The 24,581-nt window shown below is 34.5% G+C and overlaps 1 protein-coding gene across 10 annotated transcripts in view; it reads left to right on the forward strand.

Annotated features, from left to right (window-relative positions):
* Positions 1-24,581, forward strand: part of LOC106873968 (uncharacterized) — a 32,631-nt gene that overhangs the window by 174 nt on the left and 7,876 nt on the right. The window contains exons 2-12 of one of the 10 annotated variants that reach the window (XM_089340262.1): positions 6,536-6,612; positions 10,050-10,148; positions 10,490-12,188; positions 12,780-12,863; positions 19,281-19,430; positions 19,748-19,917; positions 21,174-21,343; positions 21,582-21,765; positions 22,592-22,704; positions 23,440-23,641; positions 24,509-24,581. The exon at positions 24,509-24,581 is cut by the window's right edge and continues 42 nt beyond it. In XM_089340262.1, coding sequence (XP_089196388.1) covers positions 10,809-12,188; positions 12,780-12,863; positions 19,281-19,430; positions 19,748-19,917; positions 21,174-21,343; positions 21,582-21,765; positions 22,592-22,704; positions 23,440-23,641; positions 24,509-24,581 — 2,526 coding nt within the window. In that variant the 5' untranslated portion in view covers positions 6,536-6,612; positions 10,050-10,148; positions 10,490-10,808. The remainder of the gene's footprint in view (positions 1-6,535; positions 6,613-10,049; positions 10,149-10,489; positions 12,189-12,779; positions 12,864-19,280; positions 19,431-19,747; positions 19,918-21,173; positions 21,344-21,581; positions 21,766-22,591; positions 22,705-23,439; positions 23,642-24,508) is intronic. The other 9 variants (XM_089340264.1, XM_089340266.1, XM_089340263.1 and 6 more) reach the window with 9 other exon arrangements.

A 24,581-nucleotide genomic window follows, 5' to 3' on the forward strand; every position in this document is an offset into this window, starting at 1 on the left:
TGTGTTTATTTTTTCAATGGTATTTATTTCTCAACTTTAGCAATAAATGAATTAAAAGGCACGTGTTAATCTATATAACACCCTGTGAGGGTTTACGTTGGCCTAGCTAGGATTCGAACTGTCAGCCCTTATCATGGAAGCTACTTGGTCACCGGTTTCAGTTTGAGTTTAAAAAATAAAATACATCGTAATTAAAATTAATTATTTAGGATTAGATTTTTGTGATAGCTATCCTTCCTTTATTGTATCGCTATTGGAACGTTTAATTCTTGGCTAATTTGTTACGTTCCTGTCGGGATCTATGTTGCTCCATTACACCAGTATGGACTTTTCTTCACTCTCTGCTCCAGCGCATTTCTTTTTAAACTTTCTTCCTCCTTGCCTAAAGCATTATTTTCTTTTATAACTTCGTTTTATTTTCTACAGTCGATGTAAACCATATTCTTGTAACATCACTTCTTTTTTTTTTCCCCTTTCAACTCTCTCCTTTACAATCTCCAGACCCTGTTTATTGTTCTTCTTGTAAATGGTAAATCCCCTCCCTTTTCCGTGCAACATATATTTCACCATTTTAAGGGAAACGTTTCACTGTTTGTCGAATGTAAAATTCCAGATACCTTTCGTTGCTCGTATCACTGCTCATTAGTGAGTTATTGGCACCTGAGTGCTACTATTTGCTTGATGAAATGTTCATTAGAAGACCATTGATAACTTTGATTGATGATGATACGATGTGCAGGAACATCTACAGGCTCCTTCACAAACACTTACCTCTTTTCTCTCCAATTAATTCAATTAACCATATTAAAGCAATTAATTCTTAAGTTTTTAAGTAATCACTTCCTAATTCACTTTTAATAAAATTTATTATTATTCGTGGTTGTTTAGTTTTTACCTCTTTCGATCTCTAAAATATTTTGAACTTCTTCAACCGAATATTTATGTTGTATCGATATAATACATTTGATCGTTTCTATTGATCCTATCGGTTATTATTTTGGCTTTTTCAACAATATTTTCGATTTCGTTTTCATTAATATTTTATTATTATTATTTACAATCGCACGGGAAGTGTTTATTCCTTTTAACCATTTGCCGTGTATTTTCTGTCTTTCATTATCCACGCAACTTGGATTTTTTTCACTTTGTTTATTTTTAAAGACAAGGAACAAATAAATGATTCGATTCTCTCCGAGGTTTATTAACCCTAATTATTAAAAAAAAAAATATCAGATATGACGAGGCATTCCTGACGAGATCGCATCCTTGAAAACTTAGAAAATAAAAAAAAAGAATATTTTGTAAAATAATTGAGGACTTCATTGAGAGCACTTGACATGTTTTTGCTGCTAAGAATATCTGATTTATAGGAATAAGATTTTAGGAATCGATTATATTATAGTTCCACGAACGAAATTGGAAGTTTAGCAGTTATTTTCCTCTTCAGGAAGCGAATTCTCATAGAATTGGTTGGGGACTTCTCACACAAAGTACAGGTGTTATGTATATATTTATATATATATTGTGTCCACGGGTATTTCACTCAATTTAAGATTTTCAGTTGTATTTAAATTTTGTTTCTTTCATCTCCCATTTTTACCTTTCAGGTGGTTTAGCTTACTCCAATACTAAATAGCTTACTTTAATAAATAAAAGTTACATTCTGTTTTGTCATTGGAGTTTATTTAGTTGGAGAAACCTAGGAGCTATGATTTACAGTGATTGTTTGTGAGGCATGTGGACTCAGAATTATAAGAGAGAGGCAATGTGAAGTTATAAAGTGCATAGGTTTTTCCTAAACATATTAGAGACACGTAAATAAAACAGGTCCAACAAGAAATGGACAATTAGTGGCACCATAACTAGTTTCGTCAAGAACTGAAGCACCGTTACTACCTTAAAGGTATCAACAACTGTTCGAATATATTCCTAATAAATGGTCTCTGAATTAATACATTTAATGATTTTTAATTATAGAGATGGTTTTTGTTTAGCAAACGTGTTATTAATTGAATTCCCCTTTGTGTAATAATGGCATTTATTTTATCGGAACCTGTCGGGATTTGAACTTAAACTAAGAGTAATCGTAATTTTTGTTGGTACGAAACGAAATTTTTGCGGCAGCAGTAATGACAGGAAGTTGTGTATGAAATATAATTTTGCAATAAAAGTAAAAAATAGCTTTCTTTCTGTTAAAGTGATTCATGTTATTTTTATAAGGTTTTTTAAATTTACAGAAATTAAAGTGAAATAATATCTTACGTAAACACAAAATCTTTTATGAGAAAAAAAAAAAAAGCTTATAGTTGATTTGATTATCTTATTGAGGTTTATTATCTTGGAAAATGAAGGTGTAAAATCAATCCTTATATTAGCATCGTATTAAAAATTATTCCCCACTTTGGTATGAGTTAGCCGGGTCTGTGAACCCTGTCTCGTCTGGATCCTGTACCATCTATTCTGTGAGGCTTCGTTACTTGAGTCTGGCATCATCACCCCTTGTTACGATGAAACTAGGGAGCCTCTACGTCGTTGCTCGACCTGCTAGAAATAACAACTTAATTGCCATAAAATCACCTATCCTGGAACGACACATTGGACAATGTAGTTCTTGATATGCAAAAGACGGGAATATCTTGAAATTAGCTCTGTTCGATCTGACTGATCCTGGGCTAAACAACAACGTTTTGTCTTTCCTCGGCCACTAGTACTCGCCACTCTCAGTGCATGGTATTTTCATCCATATCCAGTAATAAACTCTTCAAAACATACATATTGGCTAATACCTTCACTTATTTGTGCAGCCCATTTGTATCTGTATTTCATGCAAGTTGACACATTTGATGGATCTTCTCAACCATTTACATATAATATTCTATTTTCACTAAATATTGACTAAAATCCAATTTTAGTGGGAATGGGGGCAAACTGCTGACTGAAATATGTCTAGTATGTTACTGATTCTTATTTACCACAGAGAAATGACAACAAAGCTCACCTTAGCAAGATTAGAAGCAAAGGTAGTGTTAGGAGATATTGTTTTAATAAGGATTTCTTAGACTGTCATAAATTTGCAGTGAAAGGGTTAGTCTAATGATTCTACTGTCCTACACTACTGTTTTAATTAATATCTCATTAGTACAAGGCAACCTTTTGGAGAGAGCATAGTGTTTTGAATCAATTCCAGTTCTTGATTGATCCGAGAAGAATTAAAGACAAAGTCAACAACTAATTTGCTAAATCAAACAGATTAAATGGCCGCTACACAAGAATGTTACGAATGGCCCTTAATGTAAAATGGCAGCAGCATATGACAAATGAATGTCTTTATGGAGACCTGCTGAAAGTTAGTGAGAAGATCAGGCAAAGATGGCTGCGACTATTGCGTCATTGCATGTGGCAAGCATCCAAATTAGTGTTGTGGAACCCACTTCATGGTGATGTAAGGAGAGGAGGAAAACATTGTCACACATTGACAACTTGATTGCAGGCACTGACCTAGAATGCATCGAGGACCCAGGGGCAGTGATGATGGACTGAGAAGTGTGGTGAGTGGACTTTGTTGCTGCAGCCTGTGTTTGAAACCCAGCCATAATAAATATCTTCTCTGCTTTTCTTTCAACAATGCCATCATGACTGTAATGCTATTTTTTCAACCCTAGTATGTTGTTGATACTTATTTTAGATGCAGGTAGGATCTGGATGCAAAACATTTCCTTGACATTGTTGTAGGCAAAGTTGTAAAAGAATGTGGCACTTTGGGCAAGTGTCTTCTACTGTAGCCTCGGGCCGACCAAAGCCTTGTGAGTGGATTTGGTAGACGGAAACTGAAAGAAGCCCATCGTATATATGTATGTATATATGTTTGTCCCCCCCCCCCCCCCACATCGCTCGACAACCGATGCTGGTGTGTTTCCGTCCCCGTCACTTAGCGGTTCGGCAAAAGAGCGATAGAATAAGTACTAAGCTTACAAAGAATAAGTCCTGGGGTTGATTTGCTCGGCTAAAGGTGATGCTCCAGCATGGCCACAGTCAAATGACTGAAACAAGTGAAAGAGTAAAGAGTGAATTTTTCCGCTTCATTGCATGCTGGATCAGGTATGTGATTGGTCAGTCGGTTGGTTGGTTTTTTGATTTTGTTTACATGTGTTTATTGCATTGTTGACGATCTTGTAGCTAATGTGTGAAAAGCCATTGAGAGTAAACTTGGGTTTTTCTCTTCTCAACACACGCAGTACATCCGAAAGCGATTGGTATTGAGTACACAACATGTCTGATTGGTTTGTAGTGAACTTTCATTACAAATGTAAGGTTAATATGAAATTCAGACATTGGTACTCTGAACATCTGGAACGTGCTTTATTCTTGTGTAATGCTTTTAAGCTCATGTTACAAAAATGTGAAGAACTCTGGGAAATTTGATTGTTTTGACTGAGTGGGAGATGCCTACAAATGAGTTTTATTATTCAGTTGCTTATAGTGTATTTATTTATGGTCAAATATTGCAAAGACAAAAAAGATTTAGTTTTTTTTTTTCTTTTATGCTAAAAATAATGTCCATGTGTGATTGTTAATTTCCTTGATCTTTTTGTAGCATTTACCCGTAAACTTAGTTGCTCCTTTCTGAAACAATATACCCAGATATACATAAAATTGGGGTGGGGGGAACTGAAAATAAATTGCAAAACTTCAGCAACACCTGTCAATTTTAATAGTAAATGTTATAAAATGTAAGCAGATGATCGGAGAAGGGATTAAAGTTTTCTCCCTTAGATTAGAAACTTCTAAACAAAATGTCATATGTAAAAATTAAAAAAATCTGATCTGCAAGCAATTATTTTATACTAAAAGTTATTCTTTATTGAAAATAATTTTCTAGATAAAATACTCTACAAAATAATACATTTACAAAAATATTGTATGGAAAACTTAGAGTAAGAAGTCAATTTAACATTAAATTTGTTTGATGAACAGTTGTCTTTATATATGAAAGTAATGTGTGAGTGTACTTGTGTCTTCTTGACTTAACATGCTTAAAGTAATGGGCAAAGTCACAGCTAAGGCAGTATCAGCATTTATAAAAGCTTGTCAGTTCATTATATAAAGGACCAAGGGAATAAATACCTTATTCGTAAACAGATAAGTGTTGGCAACAGGTAGGGCATCCTTCTGTAGTATACTACTTCTGTAACAAATAAGTGTAAGCCTAGAAGGAAAATTAATATAGTTTGTGTATTATTCATTTCAATAATTTATTTTATTAAAATTAAATATTTTTGGTATCATTTATGAAGCCATTCTTTCTTCTTTTTTTTTATAGTTATTATTATATTAAAAATCTGAATGTTTGCAAAGAATTTTAATCCTTTAGCATTTAAATTGACCATATCCAGCCCAAATATTCTACATGTTTGTTCAAACTGCCCAGATACGACTTCTCACACCTACCCTACACTGTCATGCTAAAAATGAACAATCCTCTTGAAATCTAAAAGTTACGAGATAATGCATGATTAATTCAAAACTATGATCTTAACAGATTAATCTGAGTGCTAAAGGGTTAAGCTGATAGAGATTACATTTCAGTTGGTGTAGAGTTTGAAACGATTGTGTTGCAGTTTAGTTCTCCTGTGATGATTCCTGGCCAAAATGAATAAACACAAATGCACATTTTGATTGTGGGTATTTCATTTTAAATCTCGAATTAATGACAAACTGTTATCATTGCCACATTATTGTCTTATCCTTCCCTGCTGAAAACCTTTTTGCTGTATCACACTGCATAGTTCCTATTTCCTCTGAGCCCCTGACACAATCAGTAGCTACAAATTACTTTCTGTTCACTCTAAAACTCTATTACAATTTGTGGTATCTGTGGATAGGCTAGAATTAAAACCAGATACCACTTTTTAGATATGTTTTCTACTTTGTTTATATTTTTTGTTATGTTTTTAATTCTTTATTTTGACAGTTTTTTCTAAGATCACATCTTTTTGTTTGATAGTATTTTGAATGTTATTTATAATCATTATTTAATGAGTAGCTGTCTTTGCATCAACCACATAGAATAAATGTTAATTGATTTAAAGATGTTTAATTCTCTATGTGAAATATTATTTAATTATAAAATTAGTTTATGCAGCCACAATATGTGATAATTAATCTAAATCTAACCAAATTGATAATTATATAGGAGTTTAGTCTTTGTCACATACCAGAACATTAAAAACTGACCATTTTAATTTTATATATGTAGATTATTTTAGATGTTCTTAAAACTATTTAAAACTAAGATAACATGTAATAATTAGTTATCTTTAATTACCATTATTTGTTGTATTTATGACAATACTAGCTTAATAATAAATTACTTAGAAGCCATAGTTATTTCTTAAAAATTATAGTTTACTATGAACTGTTACCATTTGAATTTTCAGTTCAACAAATTTTTAGATATTGGAATATCACTCTACATTAGAAATTAAGAAATGAAATTCTAAGTTAACTGAAACCAGCATTTTTATATACTTTTCAGGACCTGTTTATGTAATTGCTTTTCAGCAGTTTTACTTCGTTCCATGTGACTTAGTATATAAGTTTTTTTGAAATTTGGTGAGTCTTACAAAATGTCCTTTTCGTTCTGTAAATATATACGCACACACATATATACATACATTGCAGTAAGTAAACATGATTATATCCACCATTGTTAGGCATTACATCTTGCTTTTAGATTAGATACCACTCTCAATCAACTCATTTCTGATGTTTTAAAATTCTAATCTAGGTAATCCACATTGTAATTCCCCAATTTGAATAAGTCTCGGCTGCTAATAGCCATTAGCAGCTCCTCATCAATTCTTACAAGATGTTTATTTTTAGAATTTGATGCCTCTATATCAGAGCCATATCCATTAATTAACTGTTTTATAATTACTCAATTTATAAATAAGAATGCTGTAAATATTTTACCTCATAAGATTCTTAAGACTATAATTAGTTTTACAGTAAACTTCATTAAATTTTATGATAATTTTAGTGAACTAATTTTATGTATAATAATATTTAGAGACGGAAATTTTTGTTTGTATTTTTGTTTTAATCCCTTCAGTGTTTAATCCCTATCTTACATCAACTCTTTTGTGTTTATTTGTTTATGTATTTCAGTTGTTAATCGCAAAACACATTGAAATTAGTCTGTTTGAATATATTTCGGTAATCTTAGGTTAAATATAAGAAAGATTAAATAAAACAGACTGAATTATTGAGGTACCACCAACTGAATATATGTTTAATCCTTTCATTAATTACAAAATGTGGAATCAAGAACCAGTTACAATGTGAAGCTGCCCTGCAAGCAGTGAATTAGAGGGATAGAATGCCTTGTGGTGTTAGTTCTGACTCTGAGTTTGTACCCTAATGAGATCAATTTTGTCTTTCATCCATCTGAGGTCAATAAAATAAGTACATATCCAGAACAGTGGAATGGTGGATCTTGTTCAAAACAGGGGCACCAGTATTTTCTTAACGAAACACTTTGAAACTTGGGACACTGGTAGAATGTGTCATATAAAACATCTTTTTCTCTTAGTCTTCATAAGAAAAATTATTATATTGCAACTTATTTCATGTTAAAGTTGTCGTATTTCTGTAATTTCAACCAATGACTGACGTCCATTCAGCCGAATACATTAAGTGCTGACTACGTAAACAAACGATTCTGGCGGTGATAAAATTATTATTTCCTTGTCAAAAAATGGCTGAAGCATATTGGCAGTAGCTAATAAACTTTTCTATTATAGGCACAAGGCCTGGTTTTTGAGGGAAGGAGCAAGTCAGTTAGGGTTAGGGAAAACGTGTTGCCTCTCTGCAAAATGTCAGAAGTAATGGAGATTAAATACGCTTTACACAGCTTAAACTGCCAAAGGAGTAAGTGTAAACAGCTGAATACTTGTCAGTGATTGGTTGAAATTATCGAAATAAGACAATTTTTTACATGAAATAAATTCGAATACAAAAATTTTTTTCTGTTCTATAACACAAAATAGATAAGTATACGAAGTTTGAAAGTCTTTCACCATGACCTTACCAGGGTGCTAGATTTAATCCATTGCTTAGCTTCCAGAAACAAAGATATAAGGATCCAAAATGCTCAGCAGGTCTACACTTTGGGCCATCTCTTCTGAACATAGTCTCCATTTAAAATAGATCAGACCAAGAATTGTTCCATACAGATGTAGCCGTGAATATGAAAGTGAGACAAGACACCCTCTAAAAGTAAGACTAGCAGAATACCATAAAATCTCTAAAAATAAGATTAGCAGAACATTGTAAAACTGTAATCTGTGAGGAGACAGAAAATTCAGGAATAACTGATCACCTCTGGAAGGAAATGGAGCAAAGTCAAAATAACGGTCATGAAAATAAAATGACTGAAAGAATCTACAGATGTGCATGGCTTTGGTAAGCTTCTCAGGAGGCTGGACATAGAGATAAGCACCGTAAGGAAACCTCAAATTCAAGAAAAAGAACACTAAATCTACAACTGTAAAAGAAAAAAAAAAACCTAAACCCCTTAATTTCCATGACAGTAGTGTCCTTTCCCACATCTCATCCCACTCCTACATGCCTTCCTGCTCCCACCCACACTGCTATTCATGATGTCTTTCTGTTGTATTTCCAACAACCTCATATATGCTTTCCAATGTTTCTTCTGCAATTTGATTTACCTTAGACAAACCAGCTGATAGGGTCCCTTGTCTCTCGACAGTTCTACTTGGTTGATTACCCCATACAACATCTCAGTCTTTGATGTGGCCTGCAGCACGACTTGGTTTCAGAGGAAACGGGAGCTCGTCTTCTGTCTCAACACCTACAACCTTTCGTCTAAATTTCTGAATTCATCTCCTCACTTTTTCTAACTATTTAACTATCAGCTTTGCCATGCACACACACACATGCACACATGCATAGACAGAGGCATACTCATACCTGTATTCCACTTCAGCCTGTTGTCTCTTCTTGATTGTTTAGCTTGCCCTCCACCATAATGCTTCTCCTACGGCTTCCTTGCCTGTCTCTTTCAAAAAATACTAATTTTGTTCTGTCTGCTATTTTCTTTCTCCTTTTTTACACCATGTACTAAGCATAGTGTATGACTAAGTAGTTTCCTTCCCAATCACATGGTTTCGAGTTCAGTCTCACTGCATAGCACCTGGAAAAGTGTCCCCTACTACAGCCTTAGGTTGATCACAACTTTGTGAGTAGATTTGGTTGACAGAAACTGTAAGAAGCCTGTGGTATGTATGCATCTGATAATGTATGTTTATGCTGCTCTCTTCCAATCTCACCTTACCCCTCCATTACTTTACGTCTCCCCTCTTGGCAGGGTCTCCATCTCTTCATCACAGCATATTCTCTCCTGGTTTACCTCCATTAACACCCAACACTCTCCTTACCTTTATTTCCTTTCCATACCTGTCCTCACACCTCTACAACGCCCTCTAGCCTTTCTTTCCTTTGCTGCATCCACCTACTGTTTTCTTCTCCCCCCCCCCACTACTTCCCCATTTCAGATGCTTTTGTTACATTTGCAATATGCTCTTTTTCCTCCTGTCTCTATGCATATGGCCGTTAAGCTGAAAAACAACAGAGAAAGATGTGTACAACAACGTGCAACATGGCAAAGAAAGAATCTGATACACTTGTGCAAGGTGCCGTGTTGTGGGACTGACTGCATTTGCAATTTTGTGATTGTGAAGTAAACTTTTTAACCACACAGCCATGCCAGCATCAGCATCAACACACACATGCATGCACACGCACACACACACAGGCATAAACTTACACGTGTGTGTATTTGCTTTATAATAACCTATTTATATCATAAAAATTGAAATATAATGTGTATTCCTTTCCCTAATAAACATGTTACTGGTGATTTTCCTGGAACATTTCCTAGTAAAAATTTAAGAAAAGCTACATTTAGATTTATTGAATGGTTTCTTTTTTATTTTTTATTTTTCATTTGACATTTTTGTTTCAACTAGAATTGAGGGTTTGTTACAATGTACACTCATTCATACGGCCTTCTCCCTGTCTACCCTGATTGATCAGAGTTCAACTTATAATTTTGTATCTCAGTTTGGGTAAGTATATTTTAAATTGATTTTGCCACTAACCTTCTCTCCTTTTTATATATGATTCTTGCTAACATAGAATTGGTTTTGTTCCATCGCATGCAATGTTGTTAGAAGCTTGGCCCCTAAATAAGACAAACCCTTGGACTAGTCGTACTGGAATTTAGTTGTAAAATTAGGTGCTAGATCAAGTGTCTGGTATTCCGGTATAGGCAGGATTTTATATTTAAAATCGGTTTGAATTCAGTTTTGACTAAAGCTTTTAAATTATTTTAAGGTACTTTAAAATATTTGTATGTTACATTTGCAAAATTATTGATTAATAACAGGATTTCTTATATTATTTTTAGGAGTAATAATGTTCGAAGATCTCAACGCCAAACAAGAGCGCTGATTGTATCGGAAAGCAATATTAGACGAGGGCGGTCTTCCAAGAAGCTGTCAGCCAACACTGATTACAGTGATATCAATAAAGAGGAATCTATTTTAGGAACAAGAACTAGAAATTGCTACAGAAAAAGTACAACAAATAGTGCTTTAAAAAACAGCAGTTCAGTTCTGAGAAAAAGCGAAGAACAAAATATCTTTGAGGATAGTGAAGAAGATGATTTCAGTAAGCAGTCGGAAACCTCAGATCAACCTGAGGAAGACACATCTCGCAGTTTGCGTATGCAGCTGCTTCAGGCTAGAATGATGGAAGGTTCTGATTTATATACAAAACGTCAGCCGAAGAGCCGAAAATCTAGCAAGGCTTCTCGTGAAAGCTCATCCAGTTTTACTTCTGTTGAAGAAAAGAAACACAAGAAAAAGTCTAAGAAAGTTACCTACTGTGTGTCAAGTATAAAACTTGAACAAGGTTCAGAATTTGATAATCTGAAATCCGTTCAGCAAAACAATGATACACGTTCCTTTCCTGCCACTCCTGCTCTCACTCTAAGACTGTCGAAATTACAACCTGAAAAATGGCTGCGAAAGAGTGACTTAATAAATGAAGGCAAAGACTCTGCTGCTTCTCATGACAACAGCAAGAGCAGTGTGAAGTTGAAGCACTTAAAAAAGAATAAAAGTGGTGGCAGAGAATACAGCCCAAGTAGTCCTTCTACTTCAAATACTTCAGATGATACCATTGAAAATGTCCCAAACATGGAAGTAAATCAGTCAGATTGTAGCAGTGGTAGTGAAGATGATTCAGTTTCTAATCATGACAATCAAACTAAAGACGACAGAGTCAAAAGTAACTATGTGTCCAAACCAATTGGTCAGAATTCCAAAGAGAAATTGTTTACTGAAAAAGGGAAAACACCGTTGAAGCTCAGTGTCAGGATTAAAAAAACTGACATGTCTTTAATTACTGAAAAGGGATCAAGGTTTAGCCCTGCCAGTGCTTCTGAGAAGCAGAAAAAATATGAAAATGTTTCTAGTGGTGAGAGTACAGAAATTGAAGAATATAACGACATAGCCGTTGACCCTGGGGACAGCAGTCCTTTGCACAAACCAGTTAGTTTAAATGATAATGAAATCACTAAAAAAACTGACAGTGTCAAAAGTTCTCAGAAGAGTCGTCTGAATGTTGAAAAGTCATCTCGTAAAGGTGGAGATGACAAGACTTCAAAAGCAAGTGATAACGAAGGTGGCAAATCAGTAGATGGGTATTCTTCTGTTCCTTCAGTGAAAGAGGAAACTGACTTAACAGATTCTGATCTTCAGAATTCCTCACAGAAACGAAAACCTGGGAGAACCAAAAGAGTCCCCCAAATTAGTCTCACTCCTTTAGAGCTTTTAGATGATGCTAACCTTATATGGCCCAAACAATCAGTTGATTCTGAAAGTGCTTCTTCAAAACGCTCCAGAAAGAAGCAATCAGGATTTAAACATTACGACGCCGCCACTCCTCGTCGTAAGCAAAAATCCCCACGCAGAATCATTGTAAATGTTGATCAGAACAGCATGTATGACAATGAGATAGATTCTAACTATGATGTAGGAGATGAAGCGTTAGAGGACACAGACGGCCATACAGAAGAGAAAACTAGCAGCAAGAAGTCTGAGGTGAGTTACTTTCAGTTTACTTTTCCTTTTCAGCTTTTTCGTTGTTGATTTTCTTCTTTTTTTTTTCAAAGCCCTTTGTATGGATTTCGTATTGTGGTACACCATTTATTAAAAGTTTATTATGAAGTGGCTCCCCTGCTTTGCTAAACTTTATTTCAATTAAAATGCTAAATAGTTATATTTCCTACCAGAAATTAGGTGTTTTCTTTTCATTTCTTTTAAATTCAATTCCGTGAAGGAAAGCATGAAACGAAATATAATTGGCAGAGTGGACACATTTCCTGATTGCCTAATTTCAAAGTTCCAGCTGCTGGCAGAGGAACTGAACACATGACTCTTGTGTATCTTGTGGTACCCTAAACAATCCCACTACTACTACTATTGTCCTAGATTTGATGTGCTCAACTAATAATCAATTGCATTTTAAAGCTGATGACTGCGGACATGCCCAGAGTTAGTGATAACTTCCTAATAAACATAAACTGATCCCGAGCTAAACCAAGCTAAACCAAATCCTCTTCAAGTCCTTGCAGCATTATAATAGTTGCTAATTGAACTTGGTTGTCCTTTTTTTATTTACATTTTTTTCAGAACCTCAAGTGTCCAAGATGTGAAGCTACACTTGTCAGTGCTCCTTCACTCAAATACCATTTAATGAGTATTCACCAAGCTCTGGTAAGCAAAACTCCTGATAGAAATAATTTCATGCTGTCCTTGGTATTGGTTCTTCTAACCCCAACCCATTCTCAGAATTATATTTTCCAATATTGTTTACACAACTTTCATATCTATTCATAATAATAACGATAATAATAATAATAATAATAATAATAATTTCAATAAGCTTCCAGTGTTTACAACTAACAAACTTTTTATTTCTTTCAATTGAAAAAAAAATCATTTTTCAAAACACTTTGAAAAAATATTTTTGTGTGTGCCACTTCTTGATATCGTTGACCTAAAACTTGAGTCATGGATTCAGGACTTATTACTTGATATTCCATATGGCAGGCAGCTATATGCAGCTCAAACTAGTGAAACACTAAATATCTTTCTCAATCCTTTCAAAATTAGTACCACAACCAATGGGCCACAATGTTATCCTTACAGTTTATTTTCTGTATGTTTGTCTTATCCCATTTTAATGATTTTTTTTTTCTTTTTGGAAACAAAAGTTATTTTTCCATGTGAGGAGTTGAATTGATTCATTTTGGAGAGCTATTGATTCCATTTAATTAATGATTCAATCATTAGAAAAGTGCTGTATGCTTGTTTTTTTTTGTATTTGATTGGTTTGTAAATTGCTTTTGCAATTTATTGAGTTATCCCAGTGTGTTTGGGTAGTGCAGGTGTATTATGATATGGTACAGTGGTGAGCATTTCAGAGTGATCTGTAACATATAAGACTATGTCATACTGCAGTGTTGCTAGGCGTCACAGAATATTATGTAATGGAGTTGGTTTTTTGGCGTCCACTTTGTGAAGCTGAATAAGTTTAGTTGACCAAATTATTTTGTTATCTCTGTGTTTGGTAATGACAATAACTGAAACAAGCTAACTGTGCTTGGCACGGAAGCTTTGATCTGAAAGTTTATTAAAGAAGGCTAATCAAACCAGTATTTTATTAAGATGATACAATTGATGTTGCATATTTTAGTAATTATGTGTTATGTATCTCTTTGGGTTAAGCAGGAGTTCTAGGACTGTTCTGATGCTGGTTAATTCTATGTCATTGTGGGCAATTAGGCAGGTAACTGATATGTTTCTAGCAGATGGTCACTAAGTTGTAACATGCATGTTTAGGGGATTTTTACTTATTTTGTTTAGTGTTGGGTTATCAATATTTGCGTATGGTTTGACATGAACCAGGTAGTGTTGTTTTAAAGTTTATTATTTGTAACAAAGTGCTGTAGTTCTTGATGGAAAACATGACACTGTCCTTAAAGCAATGCCATTTTGTGTAAAGTTCAAAAAATAATGAAAGCCAGAGTTGAGTATCAATAGTTGAGGCAGTTGAGGTGAACTTTAATGTCTGAACAACATGGAGTGGGTCACATGTGTCATCTGCGTGGTACATGTTTTATATCAATACTCACTGGGCTAGTTTGGGATTTTGTTGCACTCTGTTTTACTGATTGGATAAAATCCGTTTACTTTGTGTGGTGTTGCTAACAGGTAGGACCAGCTGTTGGTGTTTGAGTTATCTTCTCTTTGTTTACACAGAAGAACTAAGATGGTAGTTGACAACATAAGAAGCCTCTTAACATGGCTAAGTTTAGCAAGGTCTTGTTGTGTCTAGGGAGAGTCATTATGTTAATATTATTCACACATGCACTGGTTCAATTCCGCTCCTTTATTATTAGTCAATCAGTTAAATATCCTACTAACTAATCAATTGAATACTTCACATTGGTAGCAGAACACACAGTTGAGTACTATACGTGACAAGAAGTACTCTTTTCTTGTACAGTTGTTGTAGTGTGATTTGGATTTGAAGGTGAATTTTAGGAAGCAACCACAGCCTCTGGCTATACAGAATAGTTGCAAGATTTGGATATTTGGGCTCTTTATGCAGTTTGGCTAAAAACGAAACAAGATCTTCCTCTGTTCTTATCAGTACTTTCTAGCATACTTAGGTATTGGTAACCTAGCACATGCAGATATTGGGGTAGGTACCAGTCTCAAAGTTATAACATAAGCTTAACATCAGTGTATATGAATGACTGAGTACAAATGTGTTGAGATATATTACTTATTTAGCACGTATAAACTGTAACTTAATAAATAAGAACCGAATCCTAAATTTCCTGGAAGCTGTAACGAAGAATGTGAAGATAGATAATTTTGCATTTTGATATTTTTGCAATGGGCTGTTTTCCTATCCATTATTATGTTTTTTGTTTTTTTTTACCGTTTCTAGAGTCAGTTATCATCTATCAATTCAGTCATTGGTATTGGAACTTTTGTAAAGTGTTTGAATCTATATCGTTATATCTGATCTTGTTTTGTCCTATCTCTTGTGTTTATTTTCATTCTTATAAAAATCTATTCGTAACATTCACCTGCCACCTCACTCTTCTATTTTGTTTCTCTGATGAAAATTTCTTTTCTCGGTCACTGCTGTCATCATTACTTTGTGATTCAATTCTTTAATTTTTTAAACTTAAACCTGATTCCTTTTTTTTTTTTTTGCCATTTTAATTTTTTTAAATTTAATTTTTGTCATCATTGACTTGATCTTGCTACTTGACCAGTGGTCATTGTTGCTGTTTAGTCCCAAGCCAATCATGATTGTGCAGATTTATGATCAATGGCATTTCAGCCCTCACCATCCATCACTTTTTTTTTTCAGGCATAGTGTATCTAGGATTACATTATTCAATATGTCTCTCTCTGTTTTTAAGACATATTTAGCCCCAGGTAAGTCCTGATTGAGCAGACCTATGATCAAAGACGTGCCAGCCCCCAACATCCTGTCTGGTTTTTTTTCAGGTTTTGTGTATCCTGGACTACATTATCCAATATGTCCTTCCACTTTCAATACCGTAGGGTCTGATTTGAAGGATATTTGGCTGCTGTTTATAGCAGATCAAACAAGTGCATTGAGTAGGTAGTCTCCCAATCAGTCATAGTTTATTGTGACACTGGTTATATTTCATATATATATGTGTGTGTGTGTGTGTGTGTATGTATGTATTTCAGGTTATGATAATACCATCTGTGAAGCAGACACTGATATTGGAATATTTCAACAATGTGATGATATTCTTGTGTAGTTGCTACATTCGGAAATGTGTTTAGATGAAGCTAGAACACTCTGCAAAATTCCCCCCAGTTTCTTTTCATGTCACAGCCTGGTAGACACAGAGCAAGCCTACTCTGAAGCCGAACAGTCCCTAATTCTGATGCTGCAGTACATGTGTTTGTGGAATGTTCCTGGCTGCAAAAGTCAGGCACATCTGATGAGACACGTTGCTAAGAAATGGATTTTATGCTTAAAGTTAAGTTTTGAAGGAAATTAAACTCTGCTAAGTTCACTATCTCAATGCTATGGGGGAGCAAATTTAGACATTTTAGACTAGAAGTCAAATGAAATTAGGAGTATTGAATTGGCACAGTGGATCTCGGATGCTATTGATTTTAAATTGAACAGGTTAAAATCTAGTGAAGAGATTTACAAGTAATAAATGATACACTGACATAGAGAGATCAGCTCCCAGCCAATATGAATGTATATTTGTGTTATCTAGTCAGGAAAGCCTGGTGGTTGGGTCAGAGAAGATACTTTTAGAAACTTGGAAGGTAGTGGGTTGGTAGAATTCTTAAAGCATCAGGCACAACACCTTGCAGTATGTGTTGTGGCTCTTTAGATTCAGAGTTCAAATCCTGCCTAGGTCAAATTTGCCCTTCTCCTTCCAGGCTCAATAGAAAGTACCAGTCAAGTACTCTGGTTGGTGTCATTGACTATTATATATCAATCCTGCAAAAGTTCCTTCCATATAGATTACTTGACACTTCTTTACTCAATTCTCATCCTCCATATCATTCACATGATCCATACCAGTGCAGCCTCATCTCTTTCTTACACACTACAACTAATTCCTCTTAAAACCTAGTTTCTCTCTTCTCTCAGTTCCTTCATCTGCCATCATACACTCACACTGCCATCATACATTTAATGTGATGCTCTTACTCTTAATTACTCCAAACTCCTTGCTCTCTCTTAAATTAATTACGATTCCACTACACCTGTTCCATTCACAGTTTATATTGTGTACACCAGATAGAATTCTTACCTATTTCTTTTACCTGTATTCAACTTGGCTGCTGCTTCCCACACAGCTCTTGTATCCTCCCTTCTTTCTTACTAAAGATTTTATTTTTCCCTAGGCTTAATTTCTGACCTTTTGCTTCTACACTTTTGACAAATTCACCTACAAGAACTAGTTACCAGCATACTGAAGATCCCACAGGCAACTGATCTTAAACTATTCTGTTATGGCTTGAAGTACTGTAATAAACAGGAGTTGAGAAATGAGTCTTGATGGAAACCTACCTGCATGTTGAATTCCTTGCTAGCTTCCGCTGTGCTCACAGCATCTCTTACATGGCTTGCAAAGAGCTCTCACAACTTATTTGTGTTTGCTAAGTAACCTTGCCAGATATATTTTCAGTATCTCAAGGATTATCTCTGATGTTTCAACTGCTTTTACTGCACTCACTTTTTACCTGTTGACTTCAATAGATAATCCCTATTTAGGATCCATCTGCTGCAGTTTCTGTCTCTGGTTCTTTTGTCACAGGACAGTGGCAAATCTTTTTTAGCTTCTCTACTTGTTACCTGATAATGTTCCTTGCTCCAATCTTTCTTCCAGTTTTCCTGGTCTCTCTCTTAACATTTATAGCTCTATCAACTGTACCAAGCCATCCCTATGTTACCTTTTATCTGGCTGGAATCTTTCTCCATCCACTGATGTGGTTTGTAGTTTGTTGCTTCATACTAACTCCCAGTTTGTCTTTATCTCTTCTACCTTCTTTTGATATGGTTCATGTAGTACTTCTTTGAGCCAACCTCTATCAAGACATCTTTTAACTTACTTCTCTGGATTGATTTGTCTCTCTGAGTCTCTCTAACTCTTTACTTTGATGTCACTAATCACTGTAATCTATGTTGATTGGTTCTTTCTTCACCAGTGAGAGAGACTTAGTAGGTCACCACCAACTGTCAGTTTATCCTGTTTCCTAGTATATATAAAGTCTATTTGGTTTACATGTTTACCTAATTTGTTAGTGGTCAGTTGGCTGGCTAGCTGGCTGGCTAGCTGGCTGGCTTCTTGAAGTTAGTGTTGCAAATGTTTAGCGCATTTCTCTAACATAGCTCCAAGAACTTAGATTCCTCTTTATTCCTTGTACCATTGAAGTAGCCATTAAAATCACTGGCCATGATAATGGTGTCTCTCTTACGGTCTTCTGCAAAGCATTTTCATGGAAACAATCTTTTTGCTGAAGTGTCCGTCTTGATACTGATGTTTATGAAGAGGTCACTCATATAATACCCTGGCCACCTGACTTATTTATCTATCTATTTCTCTGCCAATAATATGCCTACCTATTCACCCCAGCACCTATGCTCTTTGTTCATGGGGTGCCTGGCTGAAGACCCCCCCCCCCACCTCCTCTCCTGTACAGCACACATCTACTCCACTTAAGTTTTAGCATTTTTACAATCTCTCCAGACTTACCTTACATCATGTTAACCTTGATGATGATGATGATGGTAGTCTTGAAGATTTATGTACCTGACATAAACAAAACATACAGTCTCTTCTATAATGAATAACTATCAATTTATTCCATTTTCCTTAACCCATTGTTATTACTTTTTTACTGAGTTGTAATCTACAATTTAATGAAACTAACTTAATCCACATTTACATCATACAACTACTTACGCTGTATAATAATTGAATATCATACATGTGCAACGACTCTATGTTGGTGTTTAGAATAGTAATTATTATAATTGAATCTAAGATCGATAAATATTTCTATAATAGCATGTCCTTGATTATCTTTGCTCATTATCATATTTAGTTGAAGAGAATTAAACATTTTACACAGAATTCAGTTTTGGTATCCATCCCTTCTTTTTTTTTTTCTTTTTTTTTTTTTTACCCTTTAAATTTATTTAGAATTTAGCAACTTTTGTTATAGGGAAATTTAATATTGACTTTTTATTTTGTAACTGAGCACATCACGTTTTTATAGCAATAATAATAATAATAATAACAATAATGCATGATGACTATGGAGGATAAAACCGAGAGAAAACTAAAATTTTCCAGTCTCATTTCTAAATCACTGTTCAGTTAATGCAGTAAACCAAATGTTTGATGAGTTTAGTTCCAATTGTATTGCTTGTGATATAAAACTGCTCACCACACAAACAAAACTATTTCAACTGAGTTTTTGTATTTTTTAATTTTTAAAAAAATTTTTGAATGGTGAAAGTTGCCTGGAAATCGTTAAATTTACTGTGTTTAGAGATGAAAATTGAAGCTAAATCTACCTTATTTTGCTGAATATTTTCAGTGGACCAAAGATTGTCCAGAAGGCAATGCGGATAACAAATCACTGAAAAACATCATGAAAAAACTCGGTAAACTAAATTGCCCTCAATGTGGCAAAGAAGTACGGAATTTCCAATACTACCAATTCCATATTGAGTGGTGTGGCCGAGAGGTAGGTTTTCAGATTTGTTGTTATTTGTTTCCTTAATATTGATAGGATTCCTCAACAGGTATTTTCTTCTCATCGGCCCTACTGATGCAGAACCTTCTGCTGTATATGGGGATCTTGTTCTAGAATTACACAATGCATATTTCAGTGATATTGACTGACTATGTCTCTGTATAATGTCATTACTTCTAAAAGCTTTTAAGCTTTTCACTATAGTCCTATTGAAAGTGTTTGTTGTTGTGTGTTTATATCATCTTGAATTGAATATAAAGAAAAATGTAACTTCATGTCTTCTTTTGATCTCAATATTTTTGTTATAGGAGGAAGTAGTTGTCTGTCCTATTTGTAATAAAAAACAACGTCTTATGTATATGGCCAGTCACACAAACTTGCACAAACGCAAGGAACGGATTGAAATGGAGAGACAAAAACAGGTGCAGAGTGATGCCACTGCTCCAAAATCACAGCGAAAGAGAAAAGCAGCACAGAAGTGAGTTGCTTTATCTATCTATCTATCTATATATATATATATATATATTTATATATATTGCTTTAACTGGTTTAATTTTAACCTTGTGTGAATTTCATTATCATCTGATACTTTATCTTATTCACCTTTGGAAGGATAAAAGGTAAAGTTGACCTTGGTGAGATTTGAACTCTGAACACAAAGAGCCGGAAGTAGTGCTGCTAAGCATTTTTGTCTCGCATGCTAATGATTCTGCCAGCTCACTGCTTTAAGGTCACCTACATAATAGAAGCTGTCAGCTAATCTTGCAAACATTCTGAATAGTTCAAGGAATTTATTTCATGGCTGCTGTTGCAGCTAATTATTTGCAGTACCAAATTCCTCCTTCTCTGACAACCAGCCTGTGATCCCACTATACCTCTTATGCACCCATTACTTACACTGGATATGTTGTATGAAATTCTTACCCCAGCATGGTCACTTCCCAAGAAAGTTGTAGAATCATGTCTTCTTGTGACCTAATTCATTACTATTTTTAAGGTGTCCAGCTGTCAAAATGGTAAGCACAATGAGCAAAATGCTTAGCGGCATTTCATTCGTCCTTACATTCTGAGTTCAAATTCCACCATGGCCCACTTTGATAAATTAAGTACCAGTGACAACCCAATAATTGCTTCCATTTCTGACTCCCCGACTCCATAGCCCTGCTTACAGGTGTTCAAACTCACAAGTCTTGACTTTGATTTAAGTTATCATCTCTTGGGGTGGGGTGGGGTGGGGCGTTGATAAAATGATTCACTGTTTAATACTGGATTCTTCATCATCATCATTATTATTCCTGAATCACAACAATTTTAACTGCTTTTATTGAGTATTTTCTATGATCATGTTTATTTATATGCTGGCTCCAAAAACTGGCTTATGCTGAATAATTTTTCATTGGTGGGCATCTTTGGTTAGTAATTGAAGTATTTGTATATTTTGTATGTGTTAATCTTTGAGAGTATCATCAAGCTGGTAACTGATGTACTTGTATATTCTAGACATATTTGAGTCTTTGGGGTTTTCAGAAAGCTAAGAATGTTTTATGCAAAGACTATTTACTTTACACATTTTTTTCCTTAATCTGTAGGCACCAGGAAATTTTTTGAATCCATTTTTTACTGATTTTTGTTTTTTTCTTTCTCTGATGGGGTTATTTCTAAGTTATTTTTGTACCATTAGTTTACTTTATTAAAACTTAACTTTAATCATTTTCCTTTTTTCTGTTTATGCAGAGCAATTGGTTCCCTGCATGTTATGAGTCAAGAGTTATTTAGCACAGATGAAATGGGAGACAGTCGTCCGTTGAAACGGAGCAGACATTTCAACCTTCCAGATGACCATGATGCTTCTCTGCTCTGTGATGATAACTTTGGTATGGATGATTTTGATGATAAACATCATTGTAAGTGCAATGACTAAAATTTGAACCATATCGAGAGTAAGAACAATAGATCTAAGCCATCTCCTTAATTGCTATCCAAATTTAATTTGTTGGCACTCATTGAAATGAAGAAGCTTTAGCAGTAAACTCATCTGGTCGACAGTAACGGAAATGAAATAAGGTTCATTACAAAAAGTATTTCAGTTGTTATTCGATGTAACTTTTCTCTTATTAAAGATGTTTGTCTTGTCGTTTGTAGCCACTACTACGAGTTCCAGCCATGGGGGTTCAACACGTGGTGGCGGAGGTTCTTCAATGTGGCCCAGTAAAGATGAAGATCTCTTTGAAGAATGCTTACAATACCATACCAAACTTGAGGTTCTTCTTCCAGCATTTGATGAATTTTTACCAACAAGGGACATGTTTTATCATCTTCAATCTCAGTAAGTCTTCCCATTTATTTATTTACTTATAACTGTAGAGAATTTGTATGTTCAGGATTTATTAAATTTGTTGTTTTACTCCCAAGTTTCTAAACCAAAAATTATTGGGGGCAGGGGTGCAAAATGTTTCGCTATCATTCTTTCAAATGTTAAGATAGATTAACCCTTTAGTGTTTAAACTGGCTGTGTCCGACCCATGCTCAAACTGGCCAGAACTCGCCTCTCACACCTACCCTGCAATGTCATTCTAAAAATAAACAATTGCATCTTTCCTATCTTGAAGCTACAAAATAATATCAGATAAATTTTTTGTAAATGTGAATAAATAAGGATTACTTTTGACAAATTAATCTGAACGCTAAAGGGTTGAAGAAAGAGCATGAGAGCTGATTAATTAATCGCAAAAAAATTTACATATTTCATCAAATACAAACAACATAACGGTTTAGCAAAGGCTGATTTAGTTGATTTAGGTTAGAACAAAGCATAAAATATTCCAAATTGCAAAACAGTGTGCTTGTATGAGGAGTGTGTTTACAAGATAAACAGCCTTTCTCTGAGAGAAATGTATGTCATATTTGCAGAAACTTCAAAATCATTTAAGAATTGTTGCCATTTTGGATAAAATGTTTAGCAGCATTTCTTTTGGCTCTTTACGTTTTGAGTTCAAATGACACCAAGGTCAACTTGGCCTTTCATCATTTCAGTCAGTCACAGGGGTTGGTGTAATCAATTTGCCCCTCCCGACCAAAATTTCAGTCCTTGTGCCTAAAGCAGAAAGTGTTGTTGTTATTTTTTTTTTTTGCTTTGCATTTCTAAATTCTAGTGAAATTGACACCTGTCTCCCAATCACCCGTAAGAGTATCGATTTTGCTGTAGAGTTGGGGAATAAAGTAGAGCCAGCATCTTTAGGCTTGTTTGGATCTACAGTTTCTGGGGGTAAGTGTTCCAGGATTCTAGTTTCTTTATATGTAATGATATTTCAATTTTTATAGTTGTTTTTTTTTGTTTTGCAGTTCATTGAAATTAAAAGAACCTCATTTCACCAGATTTATTGAATTATCTCATCTTTTGGATTTATAGTAATTTCTTTTCTCTTGATTTGTGGGATGTTGAAACCTACCTGACTGCTTCACTAATTCTTTAACCCTTTAATGAAACTATTTTTGGTAATTACACTATGAAATCATTAGTTTTCAGTTGGCAGAATCATTAATGCATTGGACAGAATGCTAAGCAGCATTTCTTCTGGTTCTTTATGTCCTGAGTTCAAAATTCCACTGAGGTCAGCTTTTGCCTTGCATCCTTTTGCATTAAATAAAAATTCGAAAATTCCTCAAAATTGGAAAGGAGGTTGAATTGATTCTCAAAACTTGCAATCTTGTCAATAATAACCTCACAATGATCAATTAGTATTGTCTCTTGTATTTTAAATATTTAAAGGATTAAAACGTCCTAGATGAATTATTGTTAATGCGGCTTTCATTTTTGGATTATTAATTAACCAAAACTTTAGAGATGACACATTTGTCTATGCATAGCCGCCTCACTATTTTTTGAATTAAGTTGACCAAGAGCCGTTTACATGGCACCAAACCGGATTTAAACTAGGAACTATCATTTCTAAACTAGGAGGAATGACTTAGTTATTTTATTTTACTTTTTTTCTTGTAGATAGTGTCAACTTTTTTACTGGTGGCCCTGTTTGGTGTGCGGTGTGGTGCCCCATTCCTACAACAGAGGGCATTGGTGCCGACCAATATGTTGCTGTGTACTCCCATAAACATATGGATGAAACCAATGTGGTGAAGAAAGCTTTCAGCAAGACGACTGTTATTCAAATATGGAACTGTGGGCCTCTCAATGCATTTTCTGAGTAATAACTCTTGCATTTTATTTTCTTGTTATTGTTCTCCTTCTACATCAGACTAGATTTAACCCTTTAGCACTTAAGGTGACCATATCCAACCCAAATATTCTACTTATTTTATGTTCAAACTGGCCTGATGTGGCCCCTCACACATATCCTATAATGTCATTGTAAAAATAAACACATCATCAAAATCTCAAAGCTATGAGAAAATGCATGATCAATTCAAAACAATGTGAAAAGAATAGCATTACATTTGACTGAGTAACCTGAATGCTAAAGGGTTAACCTTTAAATCCTGATAATTTACATCAACTTCAGATTGACGGCTTAATTTATTAGCTGTTGCGTTTGAGTAAGATGTTATTTTTATATTCATATGTTCCAATTTTATGTAAATTAACAGACATTTGAGTTACATGAAGAGAAATCACAAAACCCAACTGGGGTTGAATCTCCAAAGCCATTGTTTCCATCAACTTTACAGATTGTGAAAACCCTTACATTTTTCTTGATGACTTTTCCCTCTGCAATTGGAGGAATTATTCTGAAAATTAGAATGTATTGACAGTCACATATAATGAATATTGCTTATTTCTATGCAGTACAAGAGTAAAGAGAGTTATATAACTAGATGTGACATTGTGTTGCAGTCTGTGGCAGTAAATTGCCTTTTTAAGCATTTGTCTCTCTCTTTCTCTCTCTTTCCCATGTTTATTGAAGCTTTAACAGTGATGTACCATTTACTTGTAATTGTGTTTGTAGTAAATAAGAAGAAGAAGAAGAAAAAATTTTTTTTTTTTTTTTCTTATTAATAATAATAATAATAATAATAATAATAATAATAATAATAATATGGTTTCTCTGTTTCAGGAAATTGTTTCTACCACATCTTGCATATGGTATTGTCCATGATTTTGGATGTGTATTTAGTATGTCCTGGTGC

This window comes from Octopus bimaculoides, chromosome 23 (assembly GCF_046866305.1).
Source record: "Octopus bimaculoides isolate indiv1 chromosome 23, ASM4686630v1, whole genome shotgun sequence".
Classification (NCBI taxonomy): domain Eukaryota; kingdom Metazoa; phylum Mollusca; class Cephalopoda; order Octopoda; family Octopodidae; genus Octopus; species Octopus bimaculoides.